At 48.1% G+C, this 12,701-nt stretch overlaps 1 protein-coding gene across 6 annotated transcripts in view; it reads right to left on the bottom strand.

Moving 5' to 3' along the window:
• Positions 1 to 12,701, bottom strand: part of EML4 (EMAP like 4) — a 309,941-nt gene that overhangs the window by 50,767 nt on the left and 246,473 nt on the right. For all 6 annotated transcript variants that reach the window (XM_060247476.1, XM_060247471.1, XM_060247454.1 and 3 more), the window contains one exon: positions 4,969 to 5,064. In XM_060247476.1, the coding sequence (XP_060103459.1) occupies positions 4,969 to 5,064 (96 nt within the window). The remainder of the gene's footprint in view (positions 1 to 4,968; positions 5,065 to 12,701) is intronic.

Raw genomic sequence — 12,701 nt, 5'->3', positions numbered from 1 at the left:
TTGTGCCACTGTTTAGGTTTGCCGGTCTGAGTAGATACAGGGACACCAAGGCTCCTTGAGGTATTGATACTTTTGTCCATCTCCTGCCAGGAGAGCCAGTTTGGTGTAGTGGTTAAGTGTGAGGACTTATCTGGGAGAACCAGGTTTGATTCCCCACTCCTCCACTTGCACCTGCTAGCATGGCCTTGGGTCAGCCATAGCTCTGGCAGAGGTTGTCCTTGAAAGGGCAGCTGCTGGGAGAGCCCTCTCCAGCCCCACCCACCTCACAGGGTGTCTGTTGTGGGGGAGGAAGGTAAAGGAGATTGTGAGCCGCTCTGAGACTCTTCGGAGTGGAGGGTGGGATATAAATCCAATATCTTCTTCTTCTTCAATATCTTCTGTAGGACACTATCAATTGTGGAGCTGAACAGACCTTCACCTTCAAAGGGAAGGTCTTCGACATAGGCCCTGGTGTCAGGCTGAAGGGCCATAGACCGTAACCAAGAGTGACACGCAGGGAGACGGCGGAAGTGAGGGTCTTGGCATAGACATCCACCATGTGTTTTGATGCGGCCAGCTGTTGTTTAGCCACAGCAAATCCCTCTCTCTGCAGCTTCTTCAGTGAAGCCCTCTTCTCCTCACTCATGGATCACATCAATGGTGTGAACTGTTCCCAAACCGAGTACTGGAAGCATGCCATACATGCAGTGTAGTTGGAGATTTTTATTCCCAAAGCTCCCGCTGAGTAGAACCGTCTGCCAGCATTATCTATCTTCTTGCCCTCCTTGTCAGGTGAGGAAGAGTGGGTCTTGCGCACCTTCGAGGACGAAGAAACCACCACTGAATTGGGTTTGGGGTGGGAAAACAAAAACTCAGTACCAGCCTCCTGGACATGATACATGTGGTCCAGGCATTGTGAAGAAATTGATGTGGATGCCAGCTTTTCCCAAGACTCCTTCACTGCCTGCAGAATGACTTTGGTCACTGGAAGGGCCACAGCCGTCGATGTGTCTCTCTGCATTATATCGAATACAGTATCATCGACGACTGGCTGCGGTTGGACCACAGAGAGGGAGAGAGACTGCCATACGCTTCACGAGATCCTTGTATGACTTGAGATCCTCCGTGGGGGATATCGGAAGGTCCTCAGCTATATGCGAGTCTTGAGAAGGTTCCACTGTCTTATCCGGTTCATCGGTACCGAACTCGGAATCCGATGTCGAAGAATCTCTCCTCCCAGAGTGTTCCGATAACACTGGGGTCGAAGCATGTTTGGGTGACCGGAGCGATACCGACGGATGAGCCTGCGGATCCCCAGACCACTCTCTGCGTCTCGCAGGAGGAATCGACACCAATGCCAAAGGCGCACGACGAGTGGCCGAGTGATGTGAAACCCTTGAGAAGTGCGAAGCTTCTGAACGTTGGTCCCATTCTGGTAACTCACGGGGAGGGCACCAAAGATATGGTGATGGATATGGGTAAGGCCCAAATGAGCAAGGCCACTGACATTGATCCCACATAGGAGGTGGCGGGAACCGTCGAATCACAGCACTTGACTCAATCTCTCTCCATCCAGTAGTAGGCGGAAGTGGTGCTAAAGGTTTGTTCAGCGCCGAAGCCTCGACCTCCAATATCAAACCACTGTCACTCCCACGACGCGACCCCGACATGGACGAATGAGTCCGCTGGGTTAAGTCGATTTCTTGCTCCAACCCCGAAAAATGGGTCGGCTGAGAACCGCGTCTTTCCAATAGCGATGGACTTTGGGGACTGGGAGATGCCAGAATTCTCTGATGTGGAGCAGTTTGAGCTGACACTGACTCCATCGAAACATCCCTAGAAGGGGAAGGAGTGCGGGAAAGTTTGTTCTTCCGCTTATCCTCGATTTCGACTCCTTTGACTTTGATTTCTTTGGGAGGGATGATCGGGGCCCCAAATCGTCCCGACGTTTCTTAATCGCCGTGGGCTCCACTGACCCTTTAAAGGGTCATTTTGTGGATTTACCCTGCTCTGGCGGCATACCCGTCTGTGCTGGCGACGATGGATCGATCGATGTCGAAGCCATAGACTGGGTAGTGTCCCCCATCGATGCCGATGGCCCCGTTGCCATTTTTGGCGGGCGAAGAGCCGACTAAGGCCGCCGATAGCCTTGCCGCCTGATTTTTTTTGCGTTTGCCTCGAAAACCTCAAGCAATGTGGGCACGAGTCAACACGGTGTCCCTCGCCCTGGCACAACAAACAGAGGGAGTGACCGTCAGGAGGTGCAATTTTGCTACCACACTTCAGGCAGCATTTGAAAAAACCCCAACGCCTTTCCATATGCACCGGAGGGAAGGGGGAAAATAAAGCCCCGAGGGGCAAAGTCCAACACAAAGTTCTTTTTCTTTCCAAACTACTAACTAATAACTAGAACTAGGGAAAACAAAAAAACGGGCAATAAGGGAAAATCCAGAAGAATTACCAGGCACCGACCGGAACAGTCCAGGAAAAATCCTTTCAACGTGGCGGTCAAGAAGGAACTGGCGGGATCCTCGTGCTGGCTCCGGTGAGCATGCGTACTGGGACGCCTGCGCATGCCCACTGGTGCAGAGCGCAAAAAAAATCCCGGGCTTTTTAGGTACCGATTTGGCGATCGGCGCGGTCACTCTATCCCATGAGTGTGAAGCACAGAGACCACGAAGAAGATCTATGTACAACACTCTTAAGTTCCTTGAAAGACAGGTGAGAGTATAACAAGGAATTGGTACAAGAGGGTGTGGGATAGCATTGAACGTAGGTTATCATGTTTCACATTGTTTATTATAATTTATGCAGGGACTGCCTCTGAAGAATTGCTAGAAGCTTCCACTGGTACACAAAATGCTGCAGCATACATTGAGGTACTGATATCACAAGTATCTTTATTGGATTCAAACTAGTTTCTGGGAACAATCAAAAGTACTTGTTTTAATTGCTAATCCCCGAAAAGTTTGGGACTGGGTTATCTGCAGGATGGCTTGATCCTACAGAGCCCTGTCCATGCCTCAACAAGACTTGCTCCAAATTTCTCATATGTGGATTGGAGCTGATGTGAATGGGCTTTTTTACTGGTGGTATCACAACTGTGGAATAGCCTTCTCCATCAGACTGGCATGGTGCAATATTACTCTCATTCTTGTGCCATTCTTGTGGCTCTTGGCCATTGTTTTACTTTTATTCTGAATTATATCAATAATTATTGCTGACATTGAAATGCTGATGTGGGTAAGTGCCAAAACAATATTATGTTTTAGCAGCTGCTCAACATTTAGTGTTTTCTTGCTGTATTTCATTGCAATATTTTCTACTAATGTTGTTACCCTTTAAATAATATTGCATTCTAATGTGCTTGCTGCTGTTTATATTTAAAATTTTCTGAGATATTTATTGTATTTTATAATTGCCAGCCATTTTAGTGGTTATTTTAATGATAAGAATTTTTGAAATACATAAATGTTACTTTTTTGTCTGTGTCTTTCACTTCAAAACACACACTGGAATGGATCCTTGCTTCAAAGTGGTGTCTTACGTCTTTGTACTTTAGAAAAAAATCCCCAAGCATAAATCAGGTTCTAAAAATGCAATTAAAATAAAAGCTAAGCAAGGGAAGCCAGAAGGTTATTATTGTTTACATTCATTTTCTACACAGATGTAGAAAACTCATAATTTTGGCCAAGAAGGGTCACCAAATCAATCAAGTATCCTAGCCCCAAGACATTCAACACCTTAAATTTTGAGATATCTTTTTTGATTACTGTCTCTAAATTTAGCAGGAGAAACACAACTTTTCTGCTCTGCGGAAAATTAATGAAACCATATTTCTGGTTAAAAGTATATTTTTTAAAGCTGACCATTGAAAGATTATCTTATTAATTTTAAAATTCTTCATGTTTTCCAAAAGAATGTATAAAATGGCAAAATGAGACATCTGTTTAGGCTATCATGAGGCAACTTACCAGAACTTCAGTATAAAATACGAAGGGCTCAGTGTATTCAATAATTCTATGCAGACCCAGAATTCAATGTAATAAAATGCCTAGAATTTCATTCAGCATAGTATCTATTCTTAAAGTTCAATAAAAAAAAATAACCAATTTTGTGTCATAAATAGAAATTTCAGAATTTAGTACTTTTTGGCTAAACACAATAATAAACATAATTAAATACAGACTCAGTGAAACTATGACAATAAAGTAGTTGCCTGTAGCTGCACTGGGTCAAAGTAAACTCTAGTCTCAAAAGTCATGCAGTACCTCCTTTAACATTTAGGTTATGTTCCTGGAAACAGAGTACAGTGTGAAAGCTAAGAGGCAACTCTATTATTGCTTTAATTGGGATTCCATGGTGGAATATCCTGGAAAGACTCTTGTAGTTCTAAACTGAGGTTTGTACTCAGTTGGGGGAAAACAGCATTCAGCTTTCAAGTTCTCTTGAAATCTTTACCAGACCTGGTCATGGCCTGGGACATCTTTTATTTGCTTTTGCTGTTTAACATCCATCCAGATAACAAGACGTAGAGAACTTGATTGCATGCTCTGGTTAATCCTAATAAAGAAGATATTATGCTGCTTTTGGTTTTGGATATGACAATAAAGAGGCTTTTGTAAGGTGTCTTGTAAACATGCATATATCTCAAGGGAGTTGGTATAGTGCAGGAGGAAAGATAATGAGATGTGATTCAGGAGACTGCTAATTCAAATTCTACTATTGCATCTAGTTAAGATTCCCAGGTAATGAAATAAACCTATTAGTGCATTCACTAATATGCACATTAAACTGAAGAATTCAGTATTCAATCCTGGCATGTCATATGGATGGGTAAGTAAGAACACAAACCTGTAAACTAGTCAGGACTGTGCTTGTCACAAACCAAGTCTGAATTTTATGATGGTGTATCTATAGAACCAATTCACATGGATTCAAATATTTAAAATAGATTTACTGTGAACAGAGATGAACACCACTATTTACCTTTATTTCAGCTACTTTTGATTTCTTCTGCCAATCCCAGACAGTCAGCATGTGCTCATTAGAATCATCTATCACACACAAATGCATACCTGAATCCTTCAAAAAGAAAAGCAACAATTATTTTATATCATCTTTACATGTAAAGATATGTATATCAGAAAGAATGAAAGTGAAATGTGTATTTACAGATATATAAATCTCCTGTTCTTTGGATAGCATCCTAATCTAGGATACAGACTATACTCCACTGGTTCAATATTTAAACTACACTGTATCTATATTTAAAGGTCAAAAGAACAGACCTAGGTTCACTTGCTTTCCCTCCCCAACACAGGCCAAATTTATATATGATGCTAGAGTGCAAAGGAAAGAAACCATTTCAGTGCAACATTGGGTGCCTCCAGTTTCAGATGTAAACTGAGCCTTTGGCCACAATGCACACAGCAGTAGCACACCAGAAGGGCACCCTACTCAAGCTTCAGATCTGTGACACACAATAGTTGCATGTGAGATGGCTCCATTTAAATAAGACCCCAAGTGCATAGGATGCAGGACAGATAAAATTGTCGTGCCTGACCAGCATCACAGACAACCTTCAGCGTGAACAGGGACATGAAACTTCAGTGTCTATGTGTGCATGTCTCATTCATGCATTGTACCTGATGTGAGAACTGAATGCTTAGGCTCTGGTTCACAAATGGTCTATGCACAGTGGATGAAGGTGTGCCACTCTGAGAGCTGCTCTAGCACCTGTCAAGTGATGACCAACACAACTGAACTCTATATGGAGAAACCTTAGTCTGACATTAACAGCACTTCTAACTGTCCATCTACACAACAATTTCCTATGCTAGAAGAGGAAGCATGAAATTATGCAGACAGGAGCAAGAAAATATGATTTATGAGAACTCTGCATCAGCTCCGTTTATCTGTCCTTCAAAATGGCACCACTGCTGAGCACTCTCCTCAGATCTTCAATGAGTAGTCAGGAAGGTTAGAATGTACAGAAAGGAGGAACAACATGAAGCATTTTAGTTTTTCTGCTTCCAGTGCCTATAAGCTGCTTGTATAACCCTGCCCTGCTCCCCAATTCACCGCAAGTTGCAAGGAAAAAAGCACTGGTACCATATCCCATTTGGAACACAAAAGTGGAAATACATACTAATATCAGGAAGCCCCCAATTAAATTTTCTCTCTTTCAATCACATTTCTTTTTCTCATTCATAAGAGGCTGTTATTCTATTATGTAATGGGAAGAAGCAGAGCTAAAATTAAGAGTGTTTTTCTAAAGAAGAAGATGAAGAAGATATTGGATTTATATCCCGCCCTCCACTCCAAAGAGTCTCAGAGCGGCTCACAATCTCCTTTACCTTCCTCCCCCACAACAGACACCCTGTGAGGTGGGTGGGGCTGGAGAGGGCTCTCACAGCAGCTGCCTTTTCAAGGACAACTTCTGCCACAGCTATGGCTGACCCAAGGCCATGCTAGCAGGTGCAAGTGGAGGAGTGGGGAATCAAACCCGGTTCTCCCAGATAAGAGTCCGCACACTTAACCACTACACCAAACTGGCTCTCCTGTAAATAATGTTAAAATTATTTTCTTGCCACAGAACTAATGGAAGAAGGAGTTCCAAAAGTTACAGAAAACTTTACGATGGGATGGTAAAGTGGAAAAATTAAGACATGGGAAAACGGCATGTGGTGAAATGGCAAAATGACTGCCAGTGCTAGCCAGAGGTGAGCTTAAAGCACCTGTAAAACACTATTTCAGTCTTCGGATCATCTAAATTGCCCCGGAAAGAAATGTCGTTTCAGTTAGGCCTAGGGCAAATGATATGTCCAGCATTAGAAAGGCTGGCATGTCTGATCACATCCAAAGGGAATCATTTTCTCTTTTGCCTAGATTTTTGCCCACTATTATCATACTCCTGAGTACATTCACAAAGCCTTAGGTCTGGGATCTATCTGCTAAAGTAGCCTGAAAAGGTTATTCAAGCCAGGTTAGCAGAAGAAATTCTGTGTATTTTTTATTCTACCCAAGCACACACTAACCTGACAACTTTAAGCAGAAGATCATTTAACTGCCACCACCATTAACTTTTAAAAACAACTGTTTATACAACAAGCACTACTGGCTCTAGCTTATGACCAATACCAAAGTAATAAGACAAGACAGTTACTATATAAAGATACAAATAGGGCTTGCTACTTCTGAAATGGGCAGAAATGCAAAGCAAGGGTTTTATTGTTTCCTATTCTAGGACAATACTCAGTCCAACATCACAGAGAGAAAATTAATCCTTTGTTTCAGAACTTGCCAAGATTAGTCTTCTTGAACTTGCAAGAAAGGACAGGTTTCTTACCTGTAACTGGTGATCTTCGAGTGGTCATCTGTGCAATCACACATATGGGTAATCCGCAGGATTGGCCCCGACCTCGGAGAGTTCAAAGCAATCTTGATCGTAGATCTGGCGCGCCTCCCACTTGTCCTGGGAGGAGGCAGCTACTGCGCATGCCTGGACAAGGGGGAGGTGCTTAGCCACTCAGTTTCTTCCCGCCGCCGGATAGGTGGAAATAACTGTGCTAACTAGCTTCCAGCAGCGGGGAAGGCTGGGTGGGTCTGTGTGATTGCACAGATGACCACTCGAAGATCACCAGTTACAGGTAAGAAACCTGTCCATCTTCTTCGTGGTCTCTGTGCATTCACACATATGGGTGATTAGCGAGCCATTTCTTCGGAGGTGGGTGCTGGATCTGTAAGAATATGTAAAGTTAGAGCGTAACGTAATGATAGTGGTACTCACAGTGGTTAGTCGAAGATCGACCGTAGCACCGCTTGTCCGAAGGAGGCATCTCGCCGGGCACGAACGTCGAGAGCGTAGTGCGAGGCGAAGGTAGATGTGGAGGACCAGACGGCTGCGGCGCAGATGTCCTCTATAGGGATGCCTTTCATGAAGGCGGACGAGGTAGCCACGGCTCTGGTTGAGTGGGCTCGTATATGTTGAGGGATGGGTTGTTTTGCCAGCTGGTAGCAGAGTTCGATGGCAGCAACAATCCATTTGGAGAGTCTCTGAGTAGATATTCTGCTGCCCTTATCATGGGTAGCGTAGGTGACAAAAAGTCTAGGGTCTTTACGGATTTGGCGGGTTCTGTCTATGTAGAAGGCTAGGGCTCTCCGTGCATCCAGGTTGTGGAGCGCCCTTTGTCCCGCGTCCGCGGGGTGCTGGAAGAAGGCTGGTATAGTGGACTGTCTTCCTAGATGAAAAGGAGAGACGACCTTGGGTAGAAAGGTCGGGTCAGGTCGGAGGATCACCGTACTGTTATGAAATATCGTATACGGTGGGTCTGCTCTGAATGCGCAGATGTCACTGGCCCTCTTACCTGTGGTGAGGGCCGTAAGTAATGCCGTCTTCCATGACAGCAGGTGTAGTGGGATGGAAGCCATGGGCTCGAAGGGCGGTTTCATGAGTTGGCTCAGGACTAGAGACAGACTCCAGGTGGGTAGAACTTGTTTGATTGGTGGGTGTAGGCGAATGATGCCCTTGAGGAAAGCTCTGGTCGCATGGTGAGAGAATACCGTTGTGCCATCGATGCGGGGGTGGAAGGCAGAGATGGCTGCCAGGTGTACCTTCAGGGAAGAATACGACAGACCCGCTCTAGAGAGCGTTAAGGTGTAAGTTAGTACCTGAGGTATAGTGGCATAGTTGGGGTCGAAGTTGTGCTGTGAGGCATAGTGTGAGAAGCGTTTCCACTTCAGTAGATAGGATTTCCTAGTAGATGGTTTTCTGGAGTTCACTAGGACCTGACGGACCTCCGGGGGGAAGTCTAGAAACTGATTCTCCAGGCTGTTAATTTGAGCGATGCCGGGTTGTGGTGAAGGACCCTGCCGTCCTGTTGAGAGAGGAGATCCCGTGTTTGAGGGAGTTGGATGAAGGTGTTGTTGGACAGGAGCAGCAAGGTCGTAAACCAGGGTTGGCGGGGCCACCATGGAGTTATGAGGATGCAGTTTGTGTGGTCTACCTGAATCTTCTGTAGAACTCTGGTGATAAGTGGAATGGGGGGGAAGAGGTAGTGGAGTGTTCCGTTCCAAGTTTGTAGGAAGGCATCCCCCCTGGAGAGGTGGGATGGAGGACCTCTCGTGTAGAAGCGGGTGCATTGGGCATTTGACGGTGAAGCAAATACATCTATCTTCGGTTGTCCGAAGATGCTGAAGATCTGTCGGATGTATCGGCTGTTGATGGACCACTCGTGGTTGTTGGTAGAGTGGCGACTCAGGGCGTCTGCCTGGGTGTTCTCGACCCCTGGTAGGTGTACGGCCGTGAGGAAGATGCCCTGGCTTATGCTCCAATGCCACAGTGCCAGGGCTCTCTTGCAGAGTCTGACGGAGGCGGTGCCGCCCTGCCTGTTGATGTAAAAGACTGTGGCGATGTTGTCGGAGGTGATCTGGACGTGCTGGTTCCTTAGCGATGGGAGGAAGGACCGCAAAGCCTTGTGCACTGCGATGAGCTCCAGGCAATTTATGTGGAGAGAGCGTTCGTAGTCTGTCCACTGGCCCTGCACCGTGAGGTCTTCCAAGTGGGCTCCCCATCCCCACTTGGAGGCATCTGTGGTTACAATCACCGAGGGCGGTGTCTGCTTGAATGGCATGCCCTTGTAGAGGTGACGTTCCTTGGTCCACCATTTGAGGGATGGCACAATGTGTAGTGGAAGGGTGAGTAGTGTGGATTGATGTTGTGTGTGGGGGCGAAAAGTCCTTACGAACCACATTTGGAGGGGACGCATGTGCAGCTTCGCAAACCGCAGAACTGCTGTGGTTGCTGCCATGAGGCCTAGCATTCTCTGGAAAGTGAGCGCTGTTTGGGAGCGCTGGGCGATGATAGTGTTGGCCAGTGACAGTATGGCGAGTGCCCTGTCCTGAGGTAGAAAAGCCGTTTGCGAGAGCGTGGAGATGTCTGCTCCTATGAATTGAATCCTCTGGGTAGGGACTAGTTTGGATTTTGAGAGGTTGACTAGGAGGCCTAAGGTGGCCAGGGTGGAGAGAGTGGTCGAGACGTCCAGTTGTAGTTGCTCCCTGGAATGGGCGACGATCAGCCAGTCGTCTATGTAAGGGAAGATTGATATCTGTTGTTGGCGTAATGTGGCTGCTACTACTGCCATGCACTTGGTGAAGACCCTTGGTGCTGTGGAGAGGCCGAAGGGAAGGGAGCAGAACTGGAAGTGCTGCTTCCCTATGGCGAACCTGAGGAATCTTCTGTGATGATGATTGATTGTAATGTGGAAGTAGGCATCCTGGAGGTCTATGGACGCCATCCATGCTCGTTCTGGGATGAGCGGGAGGATTGCCTGAAGCGTGACCATACGGAATTTCTTGTAGGTTATGTGTAGGTTGAGTTTGCGGAGGTCGAGAATGGGTCGGAGTCCTCCGTCCTTTTTTGGCACCAGGAAGTACCGGGAGTAGAAGCCGGTGCGATGGTATTGGGGTGGGACTGGTTCTATCGCGCCTTTGTCCAGCAGAGACGCGATTTCTGTCTGCAGGGGTGCGGACGGGGGTGTGGTGAGGAATCGGTGGTGCCTTGGAGTGGAGGTAAACTCTATTAGGTAGCCTCTTTGAATGATGGCGAGGACCCAGGCGTCTGATGTTATGGTCCTCCAGGCAGTGTAGAATGGTTGTAGTCGTGTTGATCGGTTTGGCTGATGGAGGGAGACTGGACGGCTCGGGGGAGGGAGGTCAGAGAGACGGTTTGGATGTGGTTGAAGGTTTCTTGGTTGTTTGGCGTCTGTTTTGAAAGGAAGGTTTGGACTGCGGTGGTTTGCGCTTCCATGATTCCTGTTGCCGTGGGGATCTGGTCCCTTTGTATTGGCTGGACCTCCAGTTCCTTTGCCGATTGGATTGGGTCAGAGGTTGGGAGACTCCCAGTCGTTTCGCCCTTTTCCTGCCATCGTCTACTGATGTGAGGATGTCATCTGTAGATGAGCTAAACAGGCCAAGGCCATCAAAGGGCAAATCTTCAACCTTATATTTGATGTCTGGTTGGAGGGAGGAGGACCTGAGCCACGCATGTCTGCGGAGTGCTATGGCTGAGGCCAAGGTTCTGGAGGAACACTGTGCAGCGTGACGGGCAGTGTTGATTTGCTGTTTGCTCACTCTGGCCATCTCTTGCAGGGTAGTGTGTAGTTGAGGATTTTGGTTGTGGCTGTAGTGAGGGCGTAAATCTTTCTCCCAATCGTGTCGAGTTTTTTGCCCTCCCGTTCTGGTGGTACCGGGTGTCTAGTCTGCTTCGACTTCGAAGACGAATGCACAATGATCGAGTTCGGAGCCGGGTGGGTGAACAGGAACTTGGAATCAGGTGCGTGTATCTTGTACAGAGCTTCAACCCTCTTGGATGTTGGCGGTACTGATGCCGGTTTGTCCCATGCTTCTTTGAGTGTTTCTAGGAGGACGGGGAGCATGGGAAGAGAGGAGCTGGATGGAAGATCCGCATGCACTAGATCAAATACGACGTCCGAGACTCTGGGAGCGTCCGTATTGAGTTTCAGATTTAGCGAGCTTGCCATGTTTGCTACGAGGTCGAGGTAGGATCTCGGGCCCTCAGACGGTGATAGGTCTGCTGGCTTGGCTATGTCGGAGTCTGGGGATTGTAGGTCCGAACCCGAAGAGTGGTCGGAGTCGGAGAGTTCCTCCTCGGATCCGTCGTCGGTTCCTTGGTGCAGGTCGGGCTGAGGTGTTGTCTTGGGAGCCGCGTGTAAGGATCCCAGTGGCGATGGGAGTTTCGGTTCGGCGCCGAGACTCGTAGGGTCGTCATGGTGGTGAAGCGGTTCGACCGATGCAGTTTGGAGTCTGTGTGTGTGATCTCGGTAGCGAGGAGACTCTTGGTAGCTGTGGTAATGGCGATCGTAGGAGGGTGATCGTCGGTGTCGTCTTCGGTTCCGTGGGGATGGAGACCTGGATCTCGATGGAGAGTAATAGTAGTGTCTCCCCCTGCGGTGGCTGCGGGAGCGTCGGCGGCTGCGGGACCTGGTGCGGCGGCGACTGCGGGACCTGGTGCGGCGGCGACTGTGGGACCTGGTGTGTCGGCGACTGCGGGACCTGGTGCGTCTGCGACTGCGAGATCGTGGTCTAGTCGGGAGAGCTCTCGGGGTCGAGGGTTCTCTGATGAGCGCGTGGGCGTCTATTGGCTGTGCGAGATCTATGAATTTAGTGGGGTCGAGAGGCCGGGTCCTAACGGATGCGGTAGAGTGCGTATCCAGCAGCTGGTCTGGTGGGGAATTCGGAATGGACGGCGACTTCGATGAGATGCGGATGATTTCCAACGGAGTGATTGACGGTGTTGCCGTCGACTTCGACGTCGGAGTCTTCGGCATCGATCCGGAGGCAGTGGCGCTCGGGTTCGGTGCCTTCGGTTTGGTGGTCGGGTTCGAGGCCGAGTCGAGAGGGCGGTTCTTGTGCTTTTTCGAGCTAACGCTACCCGTCGGGTCCGAGTGGGCGGAATCGGAACGGCGGCGCTTTTTGGGGTCGTCCGACTTCTTGGAGTGTTTGCCGGTCTTAGGCTTACAGGGACTCTGTGCCACGGAAGCTGCCGACTGCGTCTCTCCCACGAGGTGTGGGGAAGATGGCGCGGGTTGTTTTTGTCCGCCATGCGGCATGGCCGGTCGGAGTGTGGTTTCCATGAGGTGGCTCTTGAGTCTCGCGGCGCGGTTCTTGCGGGCCTGTTTGCCAAATTGGCTGCAGTGCAC

Source organism: Heteronotia binoei, chromosome 1 (assembly GCF_032191835.1).
Source record: "Heteronotia binoei isolate CCM8104 ecotype False Entrance Well chromosome 1, APGP_CSIRO_Hbin_v1, whole genome shotgun sequence".
Classification (NCBI taxonomy): domain Eukaryota; kingdom Metazoa; phylum Chordata; class Lepidosauria; order Squamata; family Gekkonidae; genus Heteronotia; species Heteronotia binoei.
The sequence above is the reverse complement of the archived record's forward strand: the minus strand, read 5'-3'. Positions and strand labels throughout refer to the sequence as shown.